This window comes from Ziziphus jujuba, chromosome 11 (genome assembly GCF_031755915.1).
Source record: "Ziziphus jujuba cultivar Dongzao chromosome 11, ASM3175591v1".
NCBI classification, from domain to species: domain Eukaryota; kingdom Viridiplantae; phylum Streptophyta; class Magnoliopsida; order Rosales; family Rhamnaceae; genus Ziziphus; species Ziziphus jujuba.
In genome coordinates this window covers 15,592,556-15,617,734 of record NC_083389.1, presented here as the reverse complement: position 1 = coordinate 15,617,734, position 25,179 = coordinate 15,592,556, and the positions used below count along the sequence as shown (strand labels likewise).

Genomic DNA, 25,179 nt, shown 5'->3' with positions numbered 1-25,179 from the left:
AACACAAAATTGTTTTTAAAGAAGCTTTTCTCTTTTGGGATTCTAAAACGAAAAAACATAATTAAAAAAGGGCTAAAACGATGCTTCACTTCAACTTGTCATTTAAAAAAATAAAAAATAAAAAAATTGAACTTTTGTATTGACCCAAATCCTCAAGTTCAAGGTTCGAAGCTCCAACTTACCCGCATGGGACCCAACCATTGGTCCAGGATCCATTAACTAGGCCCATCTAACTTGACTCACATTTATCGTTGAGGACAAACTCTATATACACCCCTTTGTACAACATATCATGCGCCGATGGTCCCAAAACAACCAAAAAAAAAAAAAAAAAAAAATTATTATTTCATTACCCAAACAAATATTGTTCAGTAGTTCTCTTTTACCTCTGCAACATGGATTTCAAATCTTGTGAAATCTCAAGCGGTACTTGGCACAATACACATGATATTTTCCCATACAACGTAATGGATTATAATTCTGTTTTTCGTTCAGTAAAGAACATAGGTATGTATATTAGTATATATATATATATATATATATGTTAATTTCGGCTATGATTGTAACATCGTTATACAAGAGCTGTAAAAAGCCGGATTTGTTAATGGAGCACTGATACAAAAGAATTGTTAGATGCTTTGGACCACAAGAAGATTAATGGCTGTATCCAGTATATTATTATCTTACAATTTTGTTGAGCTAAGCTCCACCTTTGCTCCATGGCTTGATCACAGTGACGACTATGATTATGACTATAATGAGAAGGATGAGGATAGCAAAGCACATCCACTTCCTTGAATTCTTCTGTAGCTTCTTGGCCTTATTTAAAGCAGTGTTTCCTTGCTGTACATGATCGACAGCACTCGAAACCTGCAGGAACAGAAATTTACAGGATTATCTACCAAAAAGTTGTCATGCAGAAACTGGTGGTGCGTATCACTTTATTCGTCATGCTATATACCGTCTACTCTACTAGCAACAAATCCATAGAGATCATGTTTCATCATGGTGTGTTTGAGAGTACCTGTGATTCTATGTTATCGAGCAAGTCCCCTTGAGCTTCCACCAGCACCGCCATATCCAAAAATATCTGCATTATACATAGAATTTACATTTATCATCCTAAAATTATGTTACATGAATTAAAACCGTTAGTCTCTTGCTAACGAATCAGATGCTCTTTCTTTTCCAAGTTACCCTGTGTGGGTATTTCTCATGATTTCCATCTGGAGAAGCCAGCTCTAGTAATGCATTGATGAGTAGGCAATTTTTTCAGATCTACTGACTCGACCAACCAAGCCTCTTTTAAACGACTTCGCCAGCAATTCTATTGGACCATATGCAAGCCAATGAAATGGTGATACACTGCTCTATTAGTAATGTGACTAAGCACATATTTGCCTCATGATGGGATAACCTAATGATGAAATTGCCCCTGTAATTCTAGTATGGAATCCCATGATGCCAGACTTAAAGGTTCAATGTTGTTCTAGTCAATTTGACAAAAAAGTAGATGGCATCTGAATTAGCATGCATTAGTGTACAAATGAATCGGTATTAGCATACAAAACTTTTCTCAATGCCTATATAAATCAATTTGACATCTTGAATGAAATCAGTATGCGTCAGTGTACAAATTTTACAAGTTACCTGCTGCAAATCAAGAAGTTTCCTCTCAACATCTCTAACAGCAGTGTGGCGCTCTTGAATTTCTGCTAGAGTGTCCATTATCTGCAAAAAACCAAATAAACATAACCAGGAGTGATTTCATGGGAGTACATATGATTGAACCTCAATAACAATGAACCTTTAAAGAAGTTCAATTGGACCAGCAGTCTTGCACACTAAATCAAATTAGTAAAAGGAACCTTTAACCGCAATAATAATGAACCTCGAAATGCAACACTAAGTACACTATGCTCTCCAATCTAAACTTATTACATACAGAAGGGAACACCCTCTACAAGAAACAAAAAAATTAACTTTGTTCTGTTTCATAAAACTTCCTCAAACTTGTGATATAACACCTCTCATTTCTCTCCAAATATACAACCCATAAAAATTGTAAAAACTGAATAGCACCAAAGAATCACAAACTTACCTTCGGTGCAACATGCAAACCCCCAAAATGTATTCAAAACCAATATAGGAACACAATAACGAAGAACCTCCCATAAACTACAAGCCTCCAGAAATATATGTTTTACAACCAAATCATCTTGTCCTAAACCTTGAGATAACCCAAATTTCTCCCGCGTTTTCCATTGAGAAATGAGTCAAAAATCCACTTTAACAGCCCCAAGACCACATACACAAAAGTAAACTGCACTTCAAATCCAGCTAGCAAGTTCAAGGGTAGAGTGGAAACCAAGCAGAAATTGTTTGTATACATTATTCTTTTATTCCTTAACTTGTTCAATTCATTTGGAAAGGGGAACCCAGCCCGGGGGGGTGGGGGGGCAGAGACAGAGAAGAGTGACACACCTGGCCTCGCCCTTGTTCCTGAATTGCCTTCTGGAATATTTGTTCGCTATCCCCAGTCTCAATTAATCTGTCAATCGTCTGTACATTGTTAAGCAATTAGAAGATGAGCGGACAATAATTAACATCAAATAGGAATTTCAACAGTGCCAAAATGTTTCACCTTTTCATCAGCTCTGTTGCCAGTTACTGAAAATCACAAAGACCAGGAAAGACAGAAAAAACAAAAAAACAAAAAAAAAATGAAAATTATATATCATGGAAAATCCAAGAAAACTAGTTACAGATAATCATTGATGTTACTACAGGTTAGGAGTTTAAACCTGTAAAAACACGCCTCTCAACAACTTCCCGATACTCTTGTTGGATGTTTTGCCTCAGGGTCTGCAGACATAATTAAAATTTTAAAATGGTGATGTTGAAAGAAGAATATATATAAAAAAATATATATGGATGTATTCTACCTGAAAATCAGCCATCTTGTCCTTCAATTTCTTTTTCAAGGCACTGCAAGAAAAATGCTTAACAAAATCATATTTGGTTGGCTTGATCTGAAAGATCCCACTACACAAGAACTGAACAACAATATCTTTAAAAAATGAGGAAAAGAACAATGGAATCCCTTCAGCGTACTTTTGATGCAACTATAGTTATGTTCCATCATTTACAAGTTCAACAGTTAACAAGAAAATGTCAGTTTTGACAATAAAGACATGCATCCCTCTATAGGAAGTAATATAAAGTGAAGACACATTTAACATTGCAAAATATGCATGGAGCACTCAAATTAATTAGAACACAATAAAGGATTCATAGAAAAGAACTCCATCATATGCTCTGTTATTTCATCATACACAAAACACAGATTATTTATTGAAACAATGTTTTCTATGCAGCAGTTTAGGTTGCATGATGCAGCTGATCTCTTAATTCTTAGATGCCTTTTCCTTTTCTCCTCTCTCGTAAAGAAAAAAGAAACATGGAAGACAAAGCCAGAGCATAACTTACAGAGTCGTCGATGTTCTGGATCGATCCACACCTGTACCTTTTCCACACCCAGGCTTCTGCCTATTTGCTAAATTCTGGAACCAACAAAAAAGGGGAGTCAAATGAGCAACTTAAATAATGACTATCACTGAAACAGAATCAAATTATCAACTAAATAATGATCATCACTGAAATAAAGTGGCAGGTTTTACCTCTCTGTCAAGCTCTTCAATTTTTGACTTCACAAATAGAGAAACTTTTTTAACTTCATCGGCATCGCGTTCCATTCGATTCTTTATTGCTTTATATGGTGACAAGATCCATTGTTATTTAGAAGTCAATGACAAGAAATTAAAAATAATTTGACGGAAAAGCAGATACTAAAAAGCAAGTTGAGACAGGTGGAAAATTAAGAAATTGCACTATCACCAAACTGGGGAATTGAAAAAGAGAGAGGGCAGGGGTGAAAAGGTGTTTAATCAAATGGATGAACAGTTAAAAGGTGTTATTTCCTAGCATATTTACAGCAATCATGACCATGATTCCTTTCCTGATTCTGATCCTTCACACCCCCTTTTTCTCCACATACTAAAGATTGGGGGGGAAAAAAAAAAGGAAGCTGACAGAACACGCACATGTGTATGAATATTGCAGGTACACATTTGTATTCATCCAAGTATTCATCTGAATGTCAAGCTTACAGCTTACAGGCCCATACAAACTCAGATAAGGTTATTTAGCCTTTGTCATTTCAAGATTTAAAACAAAAATGAATCACAAGTCAAAACAAAATAGCTTCTTTTTTTCCTCGATAACAGAGCATTTAATAAGCATGAATATAAATACACGAATACCATTACAATTGCAATGAGTTAGAGATAACCTTTCATTGCAGGAGCCTTAGTTACAGCCTTGGATTCCTCATGCGCATCCTGCATTTGTGAGAAATTGCATTATAACTGATTTTCATGACATTTCAAGTAACTAAAGCATTATTGATATATAACCAAAATGTAGCATTTGCATCTATGGTAGTTTAGGTCGCCATGCTGCTTTCTGGATCTAAATAAAATCTAACTTGTTAAGTGTCTAATACGTATTGGCTTGATATGCATAACTGGATCCACTTCTTACTGGTTTAAGCTTTTGGAAACAACATCTTTACGTGGTTTTAAAGCCATAACATCTACATGGTCTTGTTTCTGAATCCCACCACAAATTCTGTTAATTTATCATGGCATATTTTGATATACAAAACTGGATCCATTACTTAATAGCTAAAGCTTTTGGAAATGATGATAACTAGGAATCAAAGCCATTATATAAAGCTTTTGGAAATGATGATAACTAGGAATTAAAGCCATTATATTCGTATGGTCTTGTTTCTGAATCCAACGAACCCCTATTTCTTTTACTTTATTCAAGACCCAGTGTGAAAGAGTGTTTAAGTGTCTATTTCATGTTGCTTGATATACATTGTTGGAATGTTGCATGTGTAAGGCTCATTTTCTATCTCATTACTGGACAGGCCTATAGATAAGGGAGAGTATGAAGTGTATGTTGTGTACTTACTGGATTACTGCATGTGTAAGGCCCAATTTATATCCTGTTACTGGATAGATCTAGAAGTGAGGGGAATTGTCAAGGTTCTATTTTGTGTTGGCCTACTATACAAAGTTGGGCACAGTTCTCAATAGCTTAAATTTTTAGAAGAAAATGGTAACTTGACTCAGTATTTTCCAAGAAACAAGAAATGAAAATCACATAACGGTGCACAAACTGCTCAGACCAGCTGTAATCTAATTTTATGTTATATAGATACAACAATACCCAAAAAAGAGTGTGGCTAAGCAAATATGAAAGCTTTTAAAGCCATGATATGCTTAGGAAAACAAAAAATGACATCATCATAGTCTAAGTTGCTGCATTATTTAATGCAACAAAAAGTATGGAGCACTTCTTGTCAGACTGTCAATTTTAAAGCTTGAATAAGGGAATTGACTATGGATAGCAGTTATTAGTAGCCACGTTCATAATATGTTTACCAAACGAGGTTACCGACTTGTAATCTTAGAATAAACTTCATCACTTTAGAATGCAAAACACACACACACACACACAAACCTGGAGCTTTCTCAGCAGCTTATCTAACTTCTCATATTGTTTCTCGATCTCTTGAACCTGTCAAAAAATTAAGTTTTATATACAAACTAAGTTGTACAAAAAAGTGAAATAGAGGGAAAAGAAAAAGCAAAAGGAGATAGAATTGTTGTTTTTTCAGGCATATAAGGAAAAGGAAGGAAAAATAAAAGACAGCTATTTTACCTTTTTGAAGAAATTATCCAACTGCATCTCTCCTGAATTCATAGAATACGCTCCTAGTTCAATATCACTAAAAGCTTGACCCCGAGGGATCTCGAAAGAATCCTGCAAAAGGTCATCAAGTCAATGCAAATAATAAGTTTCAGATTTAAATTACATGAATTATTTTGCCACTCATTTTTATGCTAACTATTTAAGAATAATTTAGTAGAAACTAAAAATAAGTTAACTCATTCACACACACAAATAGGGAACGTAAATTTTCACCAAAAAAATAAAAACAAATAGTGAAAATAAAACATTTCAATATGATTCAAAATACCAGAGTTCACAACAAAGCCACTCATCCAAGCATTAGTCCCAACTAGTCTTCAATCATTTACATGGATATAAGTCTAACTCATTCTAAGATTATCAGTCCCCAATATTTTCACTGTTCAATCTCACAAGATACCAGATATACTGCTTTTCAAATTCTACCAATGCTTTTTATACCTTCTAACTGGTGCATTTTGTAAGATTTTATTGAGTAATTTTATCATTTTTTGGATTCAATTAAAACTACAAAAACTGTTTTCTAATGATGAACTGACTGCAGCTAAATCATCTTGATAACTCTCCCTTGTTTTACAATTATTCCTCCTTTAAATGAATATATTCAATCCCATATTGTCTTTCTTCATATCCCCACTGATCTATCTTGACATCTTAATCCTCCTTACACTCATTTTAAGCAGGTTAACATGTTAATGCCACAAAGTATGTAGCCTCCTTATTGGAACAAGTGCATATGAATAAACCCTTAAATTCATGAATACACTTTAACTTTTTCAAAAGTCAGTTGTCCAATTCCAATCCATTTACCATTAACATCTTGGCAGATATCTCAAAACCCTTCCTCAAGCAAAATATCAATCGCAGAGCTGTCAAGCTCCATGCCGAGCAATTACCCACTAGCACCACATTTGCATGCTAACTACTAGAGAGTGTAGAAAGAACTAACTAAGAAAAACCCAAAACATTTAAAATAAAGTATGCAGAAAACAACGAGGAACCTACCCAAAATAAATGAGCAGTACACTGATTGTCCCTAATTGAGTTCTTGATGCTTTTTTTCTTTCTTTTCCTACTCTAACAATTACCGCATCTTGTTTTGCAATGATCAATGAGAACAAAGCTAACTTTGGGATAATCTAAAAACCAATCGATTTCTAAGGAAAGTTTGCACCACAGGAGACCATAATGGCCAAGCAAAACGATTTGAAAATCTAACGAATTCCTTGTAGAAAGGTTCCATCCCTTCCCATCCTCCTCAGCTCAAACTTCCAAGGACCTCACCTGGGTATTATGCATAAGGGCTTTCGATTGCTTATCTTCTTCATTTATGATAGGTACTGGCTCCAAACACAATTTTTTAAAAAACAAGAAGTTGTAAACTCACAATGTTGTTCTAAGCCAACACTAATACACAACATAGACTTTTTACTTGCCAACTTCATTATTTAACATGGTCAGTTCCCATAAATCTTTCAACTTTATCAGCTTAATTTGGTAAGTATTTCTCTCATTTATTTTTTTTACCTAAAAGGGAAAAAAAGCATTCATAAACAAGCAGGTATTTTATTAATTTCCATATTTCAGATTAGTCAATAACTAAAATTATTCTAAAGTCTCTCACATCAACAAAATCATGGGTCATCTTAAAACCAACAAAAAAGGCAACGATTCATCACAACCCATGCAATGATTCAGGAGGGAGTTAATTTTTCTTTATGGGACATGAAATCCAGCTTACAAAGTTTCCAACCCATTTATGATCTCATATACCAAAAGTGAAATATTCTCTTTGGTTGCTAAGAATTTGAGGGAAAAAAAAAAAAAAAAAAACCCAACAACCAACACCAACAACGACAAAGTTGAAACATTTCCAGCTTGAAATGAACTTAACCAGCTACTGGCATTACAAATTGATAAACTTTGAAACCGAAAAATTCATTACAATCCAAACTTAAACATTTTAATGGGGACCCAATAGAATTTAAACAACTATCACAATCGTACAAGATCAAGACAAAAGAACCCAAAAAAGAAAGCCACCTAACACGCCAAAACAATTGTAATCAAATTCAAAAAAAAATAATAATAATTAAAAAAAAAAAAATGAAGGCATTGAACTAAAACGTAAACATAAAATAAAAATTTACCGTTAGTAGGTCGTTCATTGTGAAATGCAGCTGAGAAATCCGACACCAAAAAAATTTAAAAAAAAAAAATCCAAAATTTGCGAAATATTATATCATAAAAAAAAGAAAAAAAAAAAAACAGACGAATTAAAACGCAGGAAGCTGGATTCCGATGGGACCTGGTTATTTTTTTTGGTTTTTCTTAAGAAAAACCAAAAAAAAATAAAAACAACCAGGCCTGTTAGGGTTTCTAACAGACACAGACAGAAACCTATGAAAGCGACAGAGAGAACGTGGTTTTTTTCAACTTTTTTTTTTTTTAAATTTAAATTTTATTTTTAACTTTTTGTGACTTTGAATTTGTTTGGAACCGAAAGAGAAATATCAGGAAATAGACAGACCATCAAGGCAGTACCCCCCTTTTTTTTCAAATTAATAATTAATAATTAATTTTACGGATTTTTATTTAATTAATTAATTAATTTTTTTGCTTAATTAGGAAATCCAACATGCAAAGTACAACTTTCTAATTTTAAACTTTGTGGGAAGACGAAATTGGCCTTTGGTTTCCGTTAATTGTGGAATCGCATCCCATTGTTATCTATGTGGGTGAAGAGAAGGAACGATTGCTCAAAACGTAAGGGTATTTATGTCTTTCTAAAAATGAAGGAAGTGAGTGCTTGAAACGCGTCTCACCGTTAGGTATCGCTATATTTTCCCTCTACAAATATCTCGGACACGTGTAATGCTGATGTGGTCTGTTCCTCCATTTATATTGTGACACATTTTTTAATTGTTTTGTATATCTATAAAGTATAATAAAAGGGAAGGATGAGCTGGAAAAAAAAAAAAAAAAACAATTGACTGCAATTTCTATTAAGTGAATTCTCTCACTTCATTCTCTTTTGTTTCTCTTGCAATTTCAATCCCTCTGATTTATGCAATTATCCTAATTATTTAAATCTAGCACTCTAACATATATACATATATATATATACACACTATGGTTTTTTCCCCATATTATTGTATATCAGCGAATGGTTCATAAATGCAGCTTTTCGTAAAAAAGAAGAAAAAAAGGGTTTATTAAAATTGTGCTAGAATTAGATACTGATGGAATATTAATATAATTTATATTGATAATGGACTCAACATCTTGTCAGTTATTTTTGCATGATGCTTACCAAACTGATGGTAATGTACTGCGTCAAAATTAATGAATTCAATCCAAAATTTGCATATGGTTTTACATTGATGGCACTATTATTTACAATATATAAAGGATTTCTTATCTAGGACCATTATATGGTTGTTTATTATAACTTTCATTATTAGATTTTGATTTAAAATAATAATAATAATAATAATAAAGAATGAGATTTGAATATGTATTTGAATTTTATAAAGTCTATTAATACATTTTAACTCTTTAATTTTTTAAATAATTCAATGATTAATAATAAAGATGATGAAGAGTGAGAGAGATTACTTTAAATGTCAGCTTGGCAATATGATTGGTTTTTAATTTTTAATTTTTAATTTTTCTACTTTTTTATTTGTAATTTGTTTATGTTAAATGTATATAGTAATAATTAAAGTTTATTAGAAATCTAAATTAGCTATAAAATTAAGGAAGAAAGAAAGAAAAAAAAAGAATAACATAAATACAAAATTTTAAATTGTATTTTTTTTCAAGTTTTTAACTAATTAAAATGTCTAACAAATTATAACTATCATTAATTAACATTTAAAATAAATAAATTACACGTGTAAAAAATTAATATAACAGTAATTAAAAAGATATTAGCAACGACATTTGAAGTTTCAATATCTATCTATTTCGCAGGACAAGAAAATAATGTCAAAAAATTGTAGAATATTTATACATCGGAGTGGCAAAAAGATAATAAAATGCTTTTATTACATATTTGTACTTTAGAATTGTTGTGAGGGTGAAATACACCGATGAGAAAAACATGATGGTGTTTTTTTTTTTTTTTTTTGGCTGATACAAAAAAAATAAAATAAAATAAAAAATGATGGTGTTTGGACTCTAAAAGGAATTGAGGAAATATACCATGTTTTAACAACATGGATGATGATTGACATCACCAAAAAATAAAAAAAATAGAAAAAAGACATCGATGATGATTGAGCTTTCTATATACAAATAATCCTTATAAAGCATTTTAACCCAAAAAAAAAAAAAAATCCAATTATAAAGCAAAATATAACAAAAATGCATACTTTTTCAGAAGTTTTGCAATTTTCTACTCCAATTATTTTGTAATAATATTAAGGATACCATATTATTTTTTTGTATTAATTTTTTAACACCAATTGATATCATATTATTTAATTTATTTATCAAATTTTTAAATACAAGCCCATACTATATTATTTTGTTGATTATGTTGAATCTTATTTATCCATTTAACTTAAAAGTTAATTATTTATATTAAATTTAAAATAATTTTCAACTATTAATATATTACTATGTTATTATGACATTACTCAAATATTTGTAATACAAAATAATAAAAATGTCATTTCTCAATGTTAGAAAATAATGGTTAATCAATTATAATGTTGTATAAAAAAGTTTCATCAATTTCACACACATATATATATATATATATATACGAAAATTCTATGGTGAGAACTGTCCGTATGAAGACCGTAGTATTAGTGACGGTTTTTCATAGTATTAACGATGATTTCTTAGAAAATCGTCATCAATACTATAAAAAACCATCACCAATATTGTGATCCGTATGAAAATCGTCCACATCATAAACAAACTGTATATATATATAAAATCATATTTCAATGTTACATTGGATAATCCCATTAGAAAATTGCTATGTTTTAGTAATCATTCTTTCCATAAAAATTTTAGAGTATGATTATATATCTATGTCATTGTCAAAATTTTGACAAAATAACAAGTTTTTTTACATTACTTTTTCAAAATCTTGGGTGGAGGAATAATAGCAGAAATTTTAAATTGAGATGATCTAACTTTGTCTTTTTTTGGTTACCCAAAAAAAAAAAAAAAAAGAAAAATCTATTTTTGGCTTCAAGAAAAAAAAAAAAAAAAATTATCAAGAGTATACCATACACGTGTTACGCATTCAAGAAAGTTACACCGAATTCCGTTACAACGTTAGTGACAGAACAGACCTCAGCCGCGTCGTTGTCTTTCCCTCTCTGTCTCTGTCTCTCTCTCTCTCTCTCTGTCTCTCCGAAAAATAGAAACCAATCACCAATGGGGAGCTGGGTAAGGCAACCGACTCAGTGAGTCAGTGGGTTGTCGTGTAAAAAGAGAGGAAAAAAAAAAAAAAAAGCATAAAGGGAGTGATAATGGCGGCACACATGGGAACCATATACTCTTCTAGCTTCCCTACTCTGCCTCGTCTTCCTCGGCTGTCCTCGTCCTCCACCATCAAGCACAGAGCTTTAACCAGTGAGTTTTCACTAAAAACTGAAATAATTCACTTTACCCCCACTTATTTATTTTATCTGCAACTACTTATAGCTTTGTGCTATTGGGTTTTCAGCACTAATGGCTTTACTGTTTTCGGTTTGATGAAATACACATTTTGCTTTCTTTTTTATGCATTTCACTCTTATCTCTCTCTCTAAACTTCTTAAATTTCAGTATATGCGATTCAAATTACCATTTTCTTAATGGGTCAAATACGTGGATATTAAAACGTTATTTAGAATGCTTTTTTTATTTCCATTAATGCTTAACGAAGCCAATTCCCTACATTTTCCCCCCGGATTATTTGTGCTATTTAGTTACTTTTTTGAAGGTGGTTATCTCTGATTGATGTTAGATGGAATGAAGAATTCATGAGCTATGTAGGGGAAAACCTTAAACAGATGTTACTGCTGTGTAAATGTAACGGATTCAAAAGCAACTAGGGAAGGGATAAATAAAAGAAAACAAAAAAAAATTGGATTTTCACTTTCTGAAATGTTTTAGAGGCTTTTGTATTGTATACATTCCCTTTTTTTTTTTTGGGGGGGGTTCTGTGCGTATACTTAGTGATTGTTGGTCATTAATTTTTGTTTCTGTGCAAAAATAACAATTTTAATTTAAGAAACCGGTTTCCGCCTTAATTTCTGATAGCAGAATCTCTGTTGAGTTGTATTGATTAAAATTTATTGGTTCACTTTACATGACAGCTGCAGCAATGAGTGATGATCCAATTCGCGAATGGATTCTCTCAGAAGGAAAGGCAACAAAAATAACAGGAATTAGTCCTGTAGGTGGTGGTTGTATCAATCGTGCTAGTCGATATAACACTGATGCTGGTTCTTTCTTTGTTAAAACAAACAGGTGTAGATGCTATGAACCTTTTTTTCTCGGATATTCTATTTGAATTTGCAATCCAAATGATTGGAATCAGTTATTGTAGCTGCTTTTTTATTCCTTGCATTTCGATCTCAAAATGATAGAATTTGTGTGCTTTTGAAACCCTAAATCAGGGGTATTGGGCCATCAATGTTTGAGGCTGAGGCTCTTGGTTTAAGTGCGATGTACGAAACCAGAACGATCCGTGTGCCTAGGCCATTCAAGGTATGGAAGTTTTGAACCTAATGCTATGGTAACAGTTGACAAGTTATCGAGTCATACTTGATGTCAATACAGTGTTTATCATTTTGATGTAAAACTGAAGCTGACCTGTTCTTAAGCATTTTAGATTGGGCCCCTACCCACAGGTGGTTCTTACATCATCATGGAATTTATTGAATTTGGTGCATCTAGAGGTGATCAGGTGAGGATTGGGAAATATTTTATGAATTTGTTATAGTTGCTTACATCACTCATTTGGATTTCACTAAATATGTTGGTTTTTAGTCTGTTCTAGGAAAGAAGCTTGCTGCTATGCATAAAGCTGGAAAATCTGAGAAAGGCTTTGGTTTTGATGTTGATAACACTATTGGCAGGTACTCTTATTAGATTAGCAACACAACTACTATTATCATCCAGTCTATCTATCTCGCACAAACACGCACACATACACATCCACACCATTAGCTTAGACAGACATACTCACAATTTGTTGGAATTCAAGGAGAATTGCTTGACTAATTGAGTTCATGTAAGTGATATATTTCACCCTGCAGCACCCCTCAGATAAATACTTGGACATCGGACTGGATTCAGTTTTACGGGGAGCATCGATTGGGTTACCAGTTGCAGCTAGCAGTGGACCAGTATGGTGATCGTTCCATTTATGAAAAAGGTAGCATTGTCTCTGAACTATCAATACTTGGTTCACTCAGTGAAGAATGAAAATAAAATAAATCTTGATTCAAATAACTTCACTTCCCTAAATTAATAAATAAATAGTAAAACATATTATGAAACCTGAAATGCCTATATTTTGCCCATATTTTTATCATGTGCTATTGTATGGCATGGTTACCATATTCATTTAGATCTGTCAATATGTCAAAATGATATATGTAAAAGTGAAAAAAAAATAAAAACCATTTTTTTTTTTGGATGTTTGATTATCAATATTTAATAGGACAAAGATTGGTGAAAAGTATGGGACCCCTCTTTGATGGTGCGGTTATAGAGCCATGCTTGTTACATGGAGACCTGTGGAGTGGAAATATCTGCTCCGACAAAAATGGCGAGCCTGTTATCCTTGACCCTGCATGTTATTGTAAGTGAAAGTTAGTTCATTTAGCTTTTTCTGATGGAACATTAACCGCTTGAAACTCAAATCCTTGGAAGTCATGTTAGTTTTCTGTATTGATTGAATTTGTTAATGTCAACTTCTAATTAAACAGGTTGCGAATATATTTAATAAGTAGTAAATACTGTCCATTATATTGAAGCTACAACAATGAACAACTATAATCTGAAATTTTCTGGATCGCTTCTGAGATCTGGGGGACACCTGTAGGCTTATAGAGGAAAAATAACTTTAGTAGGAAAGAGGGACTCAGACATTAAACCATTTTCAGAATAAAGATTTTGTGTTTTGGTTGGATTTGAAAGCATTGATAAAGAGAGAATATTCATGGATTCATTTACAATAAATGTAAACTGTAATGGTACAGGGTATCATATAATCTCTCTAGCAGAATTGTAAAAAAAAGACTAAAGGGAGAGATAATACGACTAGCGGGATGAATTTCTGAAATCACACTCTGGAGTATAGCCATACAGGTTGGCTAGTGATAAACATATATAGCGATACAAGATTATGCTTCTGATCTCTGGAACTTGTTATACCTAATGAAAGTGATAATTCTTTTTTTTATTATTATTATTATTTTGTTTGGTTGTGTGTGTGTGTGTGTGTGTGTGTTTGTGTGTCCTGATATTGATGTTTTTCTTGAATGGTATGTTAATATGTTTAACTACTGTTTAGCACACAAAGTGTGCTAATGTTGACAAGTATTTGCCTATAGATGGACATAACGAGGCAGAATTTGGAATGTCATGGTGTGCTGGGTTTGGAGGATCTTTCTACAATTCCTATTTTGAGGTACTGTGATTTCATTTCTAATAAAAATAATTTGAAAGAAATGAATTACCGTACGGTCATAAGTTAAATTTCTGTTCTGTTCCCCCTTCCCCTTGCCCCTAACCATTTTCTAGGGTCTCCTCCAAATTGAATAAATGCAGTGCTTACTTTTCAAAGGAATAGATAGTTTTGCTTAATTTCCAAAAACATGCCCTTGATGCATTAAAACTGAACTTTCAATTACACCAGTAAAGTCTCCATGTACACTACCTCTCATCATCTAATCTAGAATTAGTGGAAATCCAACCAAAACAACTCTTTAAGTAACTTACTATTATCAAATAAGATTTTTTTTTTAGGAAGAAAGTTTGTCCTTATCATTACGGTTAATCCTTTCGTTTGTCTGTCACTTGCTGCGTTGATCATTCATATCTTTTCAATCATAATTTTGTATCGTTTGTCAACAGGTGATGCCAAAACAACCAGGATTTGATAAGAGGATAGATCTTTATATGTTATATCATTACTTGAATCATTACAATCTCTTCGGTTCTGGTTATCGTTCGTCTGCAATGTCTATAATAGATGACTATCTGAGGATATTGAAAGCCTAGTCATTCTTTATTGTTTCTAAATCTTCTTTTTGATCAATTTCCAAGTGTTTCTGTATATATTGCTGCTTGGTAGTTCTACATATTATATTACCTCTTTTGATAATTTTAGAACCACAAACTTTTTAGTTTCCTAAGTAGGACTAGCAATTGATGTGATAATTAATTGTATAATGCTATAAGCTTTATTTTTCCATTTAGGTTCTTAGTTTTAAAGAAAACAAAAAAGAAAAAATTTAAAAAGTTTCAAATAAAGTCGACTCATAATCACCATGTCATTTGCCATTTACCCAATGACAATCATCATTATGGTAAATAATTTTTTTTTTTAATACATTCCCTTATTATTATTATGTTTTTGGTAAATTAATACATTCCCTTATTGTACCAAAGAAATGCAATAATTTTCTAAATCTTACCCACATGCATTCTGTGAGGAAGATCTCAATCCAAATTGGTAATATTAAAATGTATTTTATTTTGATCTACGTTGTTTGATGTAACAGTAGGAATCTCAAAATACTTCAAAAACTTGTGCTTCCAAACTTGTGTCAATGTCAATCAGTTTTCCTCTAACCTCACATGTGAGTATCGTAGTAGCATGCATTTGGCATTTGCTGAGAAAAAATATATATATATATATATATATATATATATATGTTGTCAATCATTTTGTGCACTGTAATGATTAAATATTCAACTGAAATTGCAATTAACCTTATATTTGTTTTGCATCTTCAACGTACATATAACAATCATATACTCAATTTACATAAGAAAAAAAAAAAATAATAATAAAGAAAGAAAGAAAGAAATTAGATAGAATTATTATATAATGCAATTTTAAGATGATTTTTTTAATCAATTCAGAAAAATACAAAACTTTATGTGTTAAATGTTAACTTATTAAATACTAGAAAGTGTTTAGTAGTATCTCTACTAATTTATATAATTAATGTTTTATAAATTGACAACAAATATTTTAACGAGTGACATTAGTTATCAAATGTTACACATATTGCTTGAGTTTAAACATAATAATGAATTATGAATAATACGCTAATGGAAAATAATCTATCCCACTCACTTAAGATCATGAATATTCAAAATAATTAACAAACATACTATTTCTTGAACTTGCACTTATTTTTGCATCCAAAGAGTATTAATTTTTTAAAAAAATTGTTCTTTTTTTTTTCTGATAATTAAGCAAAGTCATTATTTTCTCGTGAAAAAATATGAGTTTGAATCTTCTGGTCTGAATCAACATATAGAATAAAGAAAAATCTTATTATTATATTTTACCAAATAAAATTCATACAAAAACAAATAAATTCATATAATATTCTTCTAAACTTCTTTTTAGAAATAGTTTTTATTTTTATTTTTTGTTTTAAATAACCTATAGAAATATTTTTGTGTTTGTGTAATTTACTTTTTTTTATTATACAGAAAATAAATCCCCAAAAACTGAAGTTTAAAAAAAAAAAAGTCTGTAAGAAAACGGTGGAGAGAGAGAGAGAGAGAGAGGTACAAGAGAGTTTATAGCCTCCTTAAACTCTCAGAAGAAGAGAGAGAGAGAGAGAGAAACAGAATGGAATCCATGGCAGAGGCACAAGCTGTAAATCCACCATTACCAGAGCTCATACTGTCACTAGAGCAAGCTGCTCTAATGGCGAAGCAACTTCCCACAACAACCGACCCAACCCATCACTTCCAAATATACTCTTCCCTCCACCAAACCCACCACCACCTCTCCACCTTCCTCTCTCGAACCACCCCATTATTCCCTCAGCCTCTCCACCTTGCTCCCCCCGCCGAGAATTCCCTCTCCTCCGCCACCGGGGCCGTCGCCGGCGGTGACAACGGCAACGAGCCGATGCAGGTCGGTGACGACAACGGCTACGACGATGATGTCGGAGAGGGTAATTCCAAAGGAAACACTGTCGACAGGGTCGAAGAGAAGATGAAGGATTGCTTCATCAAGAATAAGCGGCCGAAGCGACCGCTCTCGCCGTCGGCCGCGGCGTTGGTGGAGGAGAGAAGGTTGAATGATGGGGGGTTTATTGGAGGATTCATGGGTTTTGATCCTCATGCCACCAGGTTGAAGGCTTTGGACCTTGTGTACCAGTTTCATGGCTGAGAAGAAAACACTGTTTTCTGAAAACCGAAAGCAAAAACATGAAAAACAAAAATTGTTGAAAACTCAATTTTTTGGGGCAACATTTTTGTTTTTTATTTTATCTTTGAGAAGAGAAAAGTTGTTTTCCTTATAGGATATAAAAGGTAGATGCTGGAATACAATACCTTTGGTTGAGATTTCTTTTGGGAAATTTTCCATGACTTTACTCTGGGTTCAAGTTCTATGACCCTTTGTGCTTTGATATGAGAAAGTAGAGTTTTTTTTTTTTTTTTTTTTTTTTTTTTTTGGGGGTTCAGATTTCACTTTTGTATTGCATTTGGGTTACACAGTTTAGAGAGAGAATACATTGATGTTTTTTTTTTTGTTTCATATTTTATGTTTTGGATTTAAGGATATTTATATAAAATTGAAAACTTTTGACTGTTTCATCTGAGGAACAACTGAACAAGAAATTGGGTTTTCCTCCCAGTATGCTGATCTTATTGCAGAATGAATGTGTTACCTTGTTTATTTTATTTTTAACCTAAAAGTAGTACAACATTATATGATGTACAATTGTAACCTAAAAGTAGTACAACATTATATGGTGTACAATTGTAACCTAATGAACATATTTGTTGGGAGCCAAAAAATGCCGCTTCCACTTTAACTTTTGCCGCCAAATCTCTTTGGAAACATTTTTACAATATGAGCTCTCTGAGTGGACTTTCCATTCATCTTCAGGCAAACACTGGGATTAGCTAATTAGCTACAGCAATTTATCACCATTGTGATGCTGCCCTGTTTAAAAGTAATCAGGTGCAAGTCAAAAGATTGAAAGAGCATATGTGCTTGTGCCTGCAAGCTTCTTTTGAGGATGCATTTCCGGGAAAACCACTGAACTTTAAATGTCCATCATCACATTGTGCAGCCTCACAAAATCATCTAAAGTGAGCTCCTCTGGTCTTGACTGCAGGTCGAATATGATTAGAGGCATCATTTGGAGAAATGGAATCAAATAGTCGACCGAAGCTTATGAAATAAACTATCAAATGATCATATATACCGTAGCTGGTAGACCAATGTTTCCTAAAGCCTCTTCAATCTCAGAGGAGGTGCATATGTGCTGGAGTGTTTTTCGCAGCATCTTGCGCTTCCCGTTGAAAGCAGAAGCGATCTGCATCAGCATAAATGTGTCAGCAGACAGATTTGAGGAGGCAAAAAACGTTCCCTTTAATAGAAGGCTTAAACCGAATCAACCATTGAGAAGAAGCTTTTCGTGGAAGAAACTGAGGGGTAGTCTTGAGGTTGCTTTAGCTTAAATGTGACAACAGCAGCATCAACCTGTGGAAGCACAAACTAGGATTAGAAGCAGTGTCATTTGAATGAATTTTGTTTGAAATAGTCATCACTCTATATCCTGCTGTCCACTGACCTATATCTGTTTCCAACTAAATTTGATATCTTCTAACTATGGTAGCTTTTCCCAGAATTAAATCCTGGGTAAATAATAAACATGACAGGTTCTAAATCAGCAAAGAAAGACTTGGCTACAGAAAATATTGAACCGAGACCCCATCAATAGTAGAAAGCCAAATAGTTTTTTTTATGTAAATTGACTTTTCATTGCAGTGGCACAATATTTTTAGTTGGCAAAACAAGGTTTAGCAGCCATAATTTTATACAGGGTAACAGGAGATTTTCTACATAATTCAAAAACAGTTTCAAACTTATCAAGTCATGCACCGTGGATGTACTCAAAGTTGAGTGCTACAAAGTGGTAACTCCTAGTAATGATGAGTATCTCAGAAAGACACATTTCCTGTTCCTACAATATGTTTATGTCAGTTGTTATAAATCTGCTGGGCGTTCTGAGCTTATGAAAAATAGGGAGGTAGAGCAGGTACCAATTAACATTATTAAGATACAATTAACAGCATCAAGTAGCTTCATGAGATCATGATTCACTTACATTAGGCCGAGGGAAAAAGCATGTCCTTGGCACCTTAAATTTGAATTCAGGATCTGCAACAGGAATTCACAATGTAAACCTGAGTCAAAATAACTTTATACAAATACTGTGGAGTATTTCGGGTAACAGGTAGGTGCAGAACTCTCCAGATCTAATGTCTGTTAACTTGTATTTGCTTCAAGTAATAAGAAGTTATTATTGACCTGAAGAAACTAACAGTTTTGTGTCACTGGGACAGAATTTCTCAGATTGTCAACTCAATCTTTTGATGCACTAATACAATTAAAATCATGTTATATGTTCCAAGTGCAGTACCACTTGAAGTTGAAGTAGCAATTCTGAAGGACAGACATGTTCCCAGGCTGGGTCCTAGAAAATTAGTGACCATTACACCCAGGACTGTCCTTGAGGACAAAGGAATAAGAAAAGTAGACCTACAGAAAAACAATGAGAAATACCTGAATAGAAATTGACAAAGATGTTGATAGGTCGGTATTCAGAGGTCCGCAGAGATGATTCCACCAAGCGCAATGCTGTCTCCTCCTGAAAATGTTTAGTCATTTCAGAAGCGTGGGAAGACAGATCTTTAAATCACTAAATGGAAAGGATTGTTAATTCGAATCAAATCGAGTATTCAAATGAGGAAATAGGTTCCATAAAATTGGCGCATAGTACTTGTTTTTAAGATGTTACTGGGTCATTAAACTGGAATTTCTAGAACTACCAACATAGAAAAGCTTTCTTGAATTGAAACAATGTTTAGAAATATATTTAGAGAACTGAAAAGAAGAAAAGAAAACAGAGTTCAGAATGAGATGCCTTATCATATGGAAATGCTTATGACTATATGTTTCCAAAAATCATATCCTTCAAAACAATCATATTTTCTGTTGTTTTAAATAAATTATTGAAAAATAAATCTTTCTGTCACCTTGAACTTTTCACCCTAAAAAACTCTTTCCCACCTCTACAATCAGAGTTTCTGCTATTACATTTGTCAGCTTCATACTGATTGTAAGAATGGAACAAACAAACTTAGATGATGATGTTAACATGACCAGAAAGTGAATGAATTTTAAAAAAAAAAATGACTAACTCAAGAAACCTTTAACTATTTCACTTCAAAATATCTATAGAAATATTAGATGGTGTAAATTATTATTTAATACTCATTGAATACAAGGTTCTCATTCATATGGAAGTGAACCATACATGTGCGGATGTGCCCTAGATGCCAATCTCTTGAATGTGGGGGTAACGTACTTTGGGAACACCAAGCAATTACCTCATTACATGACACACAGATATTACAATCATAAAATCCATAGGATGGGATAGGGAGACAAATTGACAACCTGGAGTAAAAGAACTACTTCTGAAAAAATGTCACCCAGTGGAAGAAGTTGTTTTACCACATCCTTGCTTATATTAAAGGGTATATTTGAAACTACCTGCGACAAAGAAATTAATATGCTCAATATATATAAATATACACAGATAAAAAATTTCAACAAAAAAGTTTTGAGTGTCATACTTCAATGCTATAAAAGAAGTTGAAGACAATGTGCTCACTATGGACAGCCTATATTGAGGAAATAAAACCTTCAAACTTGGTCAAATGATCAGATACATGGCTACAGCTCTACCTGGCACGTTTAGTCAAGAGGGCTGTGAATTCTGAATCTTTAAACATGCCATTTGCCTAGGGTATGAAAGTAAGTCAAGCAAGGATAATTGTTGCCATGTCACTTAACCATCTCAGGTTATGAGTTTACTGTACACACACACACAAACATACCATGTCAAATTATGAGTTTACTTTAACACACACACACACACACACACACCCCATGTCAAGTTATGAGTTTACCTTAACACACACATAGAGCACAATATCAAGTTATGAGTTTACTATAATAAACACACCCAATGTCAAGTTATGAGTTTACAATATGCGCACATACACATACCACGTCAAGTTATGAGTTTACTGTACGCGCACGCACAGACAAAAACAGTTATGGCGTTTACGGTAACACACATACGCACACACCATGTCAAGTTATGAGTTTCACTGACACACACATACACACATAAAAGAGGGCTGTGAATTCTGAATCTTTAAATGTGCCATTTTCCATTTGCATAGGGTAAGAAAGTAAGTGAAGCAAGGACAATTGTAGCCAGAAGACATACATGAGCAAGGAGAACCGTTCATAAGACTAATCCATCTCAAGTTATGAGTTTACCACACACACACACACACACACACACACACATAAACATACACACACTTCAAGAAAGAACTGTTGTCATAAGACTTAGCCATCTCAAGTTATGAATTTACTGATTGTGAATGCACACACAGACTTGAAGCTCAAAATATAAATATTCCACTTAGTTCATTTGTCAAAGCATTTAGTACAATCCTATGACAATTTGTGTGTAGGCCTATACCTCTGATCAACATTATTTCAGTAATTTATTTTTTCTAAAAATATTATGAGGGAATTTTATTGTCATATCACTGTTTTCTGAATTATTTTGAAGTTGCATCAGACAGATAATAATCCTCATCAAAATTTGAGAAGATGGTGCAACAAATAGTAAGAGATACATAAAATAAATATTAAAACAAAAACTGCAAAGCATATTCGGATATTAGAGAGCTCACTTTTGCATATCTTGAATTTCTGCCCAAGGGCTTTATACTATTTATCAGTGGCATCATATGTGAGCGAATGTGACATTTGACGAAATCCTCATTCAAAACCTACAAGATTCAAATTAAAGATGGTGTGGAATCATATTCATTGCATTTCCAACAACAGGAACCCAAAAAATTGCACAATCTAAAAGTTCAATATATATTCTATTCTGTCCTCTACCAAGTCAAAGTCAATCATTCAAAATCAAAGAACTTATATAAACATGGTACAGTCCTATCAGGAAAAAAAAATAAAAAAAAAATGAAAGAAATGAACATAATAGGAAACTAAAGAATAGAAGTAAATTAGCTCATTTGACCAGAAAATGTAAGATAAGTTAAGAATACAAAAGCATATAGGAGATGGTTGAAAAACAAAGTAATGGAATACTAGTTGTAATTATAGATGGTAGGGGGCAAACTCATTCATTTACTCAGGAATGGAACATTATAGTTTTCAAACTCAGGAATTTAACATCTTCAAGCGTGATCTACTGAAAGATAATTATTTCTTCACCTTGCAGTAATTATTTGATGGACACTCTACAGGCAAAGCATTAAAAAAAAAAAGAAAAAAAAGAAAAAAAAAAGGAAATTACAGGAGGAATTAATCACATACAGCAGGTATAAGAATAGATCATATAGTAAGAATCAAACTAAATATGTAAATAGACAATTTATTCCTTTTGTTTCAACTATCATAACTTTTCATTTAGCAGCAAGAAAGGTAACTGTTTGGATCATGCATCGAAGAGCACACATCCCATCTTTCCCCAAAAAATTGCACAATCTAAAAGTTCAATATATATTCTATTCTGTCCTCTACCAAGTCAAAGTCAATCATTCAAAATCAAAGAACTTATATAAACATGGTACAGTCCTATCAGGAAAAAAAAAATAAAAAAAAATGAAAGAAATGAACATAATAGGAAACTAAAGAATAGAAGTAAATTAGCTCATTTGACCAGAAAATGTAAGATAAGTTAAGAATACAAAAGCATATAGGAGATGGTTGAAAAACAAAGTAATGGAATACTAGTTGTAATTATAGATGGTAGGGGGCAAACTCATTCATTTACTCAGGAATGGAACATTATAGTTTTCAAACTCAGGAATTTAACATCTTCAAGCGTGATCTACTGAAGATAATTATTTCTTCACCTTGCAGTAATTATTTGATGGACATTCTACAGGCAAAGCATTAAAAAAAAAAAGAAAAAAAAGAAAAAAAAAAGGAAATTACAGGAGGAATTTATCACATACAGCAGGTATAAGAATAGATCATATAGTAAGAATCAAACTAAATATGTAAATAGACAATTTATTCCTTTTGTTTCAACTATCATAACTTTTCATTTAGCAGCAAGAAAGGTAACTGTTTGGATGATGCATCGAAGAGCACACATCCCATCTTTCCCCAAAAGAAAGATATCAAGTTACTTCAATAATCAAAATATAAAAATAATATAAATTAAAAACACATTTTTTTAATGAAAGATAATTCTTTTGTACCCAATATATAGCTTACCTTCAACCTGTCTGTGCCTGCAAATCTTTCATTCACAAGAGCAGCCATATGTGGATCCTAAAGCCCACAAACAATGCATGAAATGAGTCAGTAATATCAAACAGAAAACAAAGGACAGCAATATCCATAAAAGCTTCAGAACTTTATATTACTCTCATACTTCCATTGCAACAAGTCAACAACTTCATAATGACAATTAGGTGGTGAAATGAATTATGCTGTAACCCGTATTTACAAAACTCAAAATGTTGACAATTCTGTTGCAGACAACTATTTAAAACAGAAGCTCATTCAGATATCCGACTAACCTTTTCAATTGCAAGAACAATTGCGCCTGCATCAATAAGAACGTTAGTCAAAGAGCCTGTTCCTGGCCCAATTTCCAATACCACATCACCTTCTCCAACATCAGCAGCATTTGCAAGCTGCTCGTTAATCTCAGAGTTCAACATGTAGTGCTGCAGCATAGAAAACCAAAAGGAAAATAGGACAAAACAAAGCCAGAGTCAACTTCTCACAATGTCCACTCAGTGTTCAACAATATGTTCCACTGAATTATTGCAAGTTACAGCTCAAATTCAACCAAACCCATTTCCAGAACAACATAAAGTATACATTTTTAACCAAAAGCACAACATATTTTTACCAATCTAAATGAAAACAAAATTACCCACATCCAGTATTTCCTACATTTTCACGGCAACCAACCAAAAAGCACAAAGATAACGCCGTTTCCTCGGTCACTTTCTTTCCAAGAAAAACAAAAACAGAGAGAAGAGTGTGGAAAACCTGGCCGAGAGATTTTCTGGGAAAGCGGCCTCTGGAATTGAGAGCTTTGAGAGTGGCGTGGTAGTCATCCGAACTACTTCCTCTTCTCCCACTTTTCGTTCCACAGCAACCTATCACATTAGGTGGTGATGTTCTTCCTGCGCCGGATACGCTATCGTGCGCACGGCGCGGAGGTTTCAGCCTCTGTCTGTAAGTAGTAGCTGAAGGTAGTGGCGGGAGATACTGGAGGAGAAGAGGAGGTGAAGTCATGTCGTTTCTGCTTTCTGAGCCAAAACACTGCTTCCAGGAATAATAACCAAAAACAAACATACACTAATGGAATATAATAAATGAGATAAAAGGACAAAATTACCCATGTAATTTTTATCACCAAATATTCGTTATATAGGTTAAAATTGTACTTTCATAAATTCTTAAACATATTTTCTTCTACTTTTCCATTGTTTTTTTTTTTTTTCCTCTCTTTTTTTGGATAAAATTTTAGGTGATGAGAACTAAAAGGCATGAAACGGTAACATTTTGTAATAATTTCCCCCTTTTTGTTGAACAAAAGTCAAATCAAAAATTGCATAAGTGAATTTTGTAACTTTAGAATTCAAGAATGTATCGGATAACAATATTTTTGAATAATTTCAAGAATGAAAATAGAAAAAATTGTTTTTGCTATATATCTATATATCTATATATATTTTATATATATATATATATATATATAAGTCTTTAGTAAATGTTAAATTATGAAATAACTGCTTCCACATTTTTTGCTATTCAAAATAATAAACATCAACATCTATGCCTTTTTAATATTTATCTTTTTTTTTTAAAAAAATTATTATATCTTAAATATAGGAATGAATGTATTTTTTACCATTTTCTCATTTGTAAACTTTAACATACAAAATTAAAAAAAATAAATAAAAGATTTAAGATTTCAAATCTTAGCACGTATCTCATATAATTTCATTCCAAGGTGGCATGAC

The 25,179-nt window shown here is 32.8% G+C and overlaps 4 protein-coding genes across 8 annotated transcripts; 2 read left to right on the top strand and 2 right to left on the bottom strand.

Annotated features, from left to right (window-relative positions):
- Positions 1-510: 510 nt before the first annotated feature.
- Positions 511-8,320, bottom strand: LOC107406833 (putative syntaxin-131). Of its 2 annotated transcripts, none has more exons than XM_048464964.2 (13): positions 7,995-8,320; positions 5,794-5,895; positions 5,593-5,649; positions 4,352-4,400; positions 3,681-3,769; positions 3,490-3,563; positions 2,946-2,988; positions 2,805-2,865; positions 2,645-2,670; positions 2,485-2,562; positions 1,651-1,731; positions 1,025-1,090; positions 511-870 (listed from the first exon to the last, which is right to left on the bottom strand). In XM_048464964.2, the coding sequence occupies exons 1-13, from the start codon at positions 8,010-8,012 to the stop codon at positions 700-702; spliced, it is 915 nt and encodes a 304-aa protein (XP_048320921.2). In that variant the 5' UTR covers positions 8,013-8,320; the 3' UTR covers positions 511-699. The 2 variants fall into 2 exon arrangements, with proteins under 2 accessions (XP_048320921.2, XP_060668653.1); XM_060812670.1 differs by lacking the exon at positions 7,995-8,320 and adding an exon at positions 6,850-7,580.
- A 2,899-nt stretch (positions 8,321-11,219) lies between these two features.
- On the top strand, positions 11,220-15,169 carry LOC107432665 (protein-ribulosamine 3-kinase, chloroplastic). The gene is made up of 9 exons (XM_048464961.2): positions 11,220-11,439; positions 12,168-12,321; positions 12,471-12,561; positions 12,686-12,760; positions 12,844-12,932; positions 13,113-13,231; positions 13,520-13,660; positions 14,415-14,491; positions 14,938-15,169. The coding sequence occupies exons 1-9, from the start codon at positions 11,337-11,339 to the stop codon at positions 15,082-15,084; spliced, it is 996 nt and encodes a 331-aa protein (XP_048320918.2). The 5' UTR covers positions 11,220-11,336; the 3' UTR covers positions 15,085-15,169.
- Positions 15,170-16,558: 1,389 nt separating this feature from the next.
- LOC107432670 (uncharacterized) lies at positions 16,559-17,657 on the top strand. Its single transcript, XM_016043856.4, has one exon. It carries the CDS (start codon positions 16,676-16,678, stop codon positions 17,222-17,224), a length of 549 nt encoding a protein of 182 aa, XP_015899342.3. The 5' UTR covers positions 16,559-16,675; the 3' UTR covers positions 17,225-17,657.
- An 8-nt stretch (positions 17,658-17,665) lies between these two features.
- On the bottom strand, positions 17,666-24,486 carry LOC107432668 (ribosomal RNA small subunit methyltransferase, chloroplastic). Of its 4 annotated transcripts, none has more exons than XR_009634897.1 (12): positions 24,200-24,486; positions 23,719-23,868; positions 23,411-23,467; positions 21,850-21,948; positions 20,531-20,626; positions 19,634-19,718; positions 19,491-19,544; positions 19,176-19,228; positions 18,464-18,547; positions 18,270-18,380; positions 17,787-18,173; positions 17,666-17,747 (listed from the first exon to the last, which is right to left on the bottom strand). XR_009634897.1 is itself a non-coding variant. In XM_016043853.4 (11 exons), exons 1-11 carry the CDS (start codon positions 24,446-24,448, stop codon positions 18,108-18,110), a joined length of 1,104 nt encoding a protein of 367 aa, XP_015899339.3. In that variant the 5' UTR covers positions 24,449-24,486; the 3' UTR covers positions 17,666-18,107. The 4 variants fall into 4 exon arrangements, 2 of the variants coding, with proteins under 2 accessions (XP_015899339.3, XP_015899340.2); XR_007238498.2 differs by having other exon boundaries at positions 17,666-17,786; positions 17,826-18,173; XM_016043853.4 differs by having other exon boundaries at positions 17,666-18,173.
- Positions 24,487-25,179: the final 693 nt, after the last annotated feature.

What these genes read in the sequence shown, in the direction of transcription:
- LOC107406833 (XM_048464964.2), bottom strand. An exon ending in TGGATAATTTCTTCAAAAAG is followed by an intron (nt 5,650 to 5,793) that starts GTAAAATAGCTG and finishes ATTTTTTGACAG; the next exon opens with GTTCAAGAGATCGAGAAACA. An exon ending in AGGAACAAGGGCGAGGCCAG is followed by an intron (nt 1,732 to 2,484) that starts GTGTGTCACTCT and finishes GGTTTTTTGCAG; the next exon opens with ATAATGGACACTCTAGCAGA.
- LOC107432665 (XM_048464961.2), top strand. Translation starts at nt 11,337, where the DNA reads ATGGCGGCACACATGGGAACCATATACTCTTCTAGCTTCCCTACTCTG. An exon ending in TTCTTTGTTAAAACAAACAG is followed by an intron (nt 12,322 to 12,470) that starts GTGTAGATGCTA and finishes ACCCTAAATCAG; the next exon opens with GGGTATTGGGCCATCAATGT. An exon ending in GTGTGCCTAGGCCATTCAAG is followed by an intron (nt 12,562 to 12,685) that starts GTATGGAAGTTT and finishes TAAGCATTTTAG; the next exon opens with ATTGGGCCCCTACCCACAGG.
- LOC107432670 (XM_016043856.4), top strand. Translation starts at nt 16,676, where the DNA reads ATGGAATCCATGGCAGAGGCACAAGCTGTAAATCCACCATTACCAGAG.
- LOC107432668 (XM_016043853.4), bottom strand. Translation starts at nt 24,448, where the DNA reads ATGACTTCACCTCCTCTTCTCCTCCAGTATCTCCCGCCACTACCTTCA. An exon ending in CCAGAAAATCTCTCGGCCAG is followed by an intron (nt 23,869 to 24,199) that starts GTTTTCCACACT and finishes TCTATGCTGCAG; the next exon opens with CACTACATGTTGAACTCTGA. An exon ending in AAGTAGTTCTTTTACTCCAG is followed by an intron (nt 19,719 to 20,530) that starts GTTGTCAATTTG and finishes AAACATTTTCAG; the next exon opens with GAGGAGACAGCATTGCGCTT.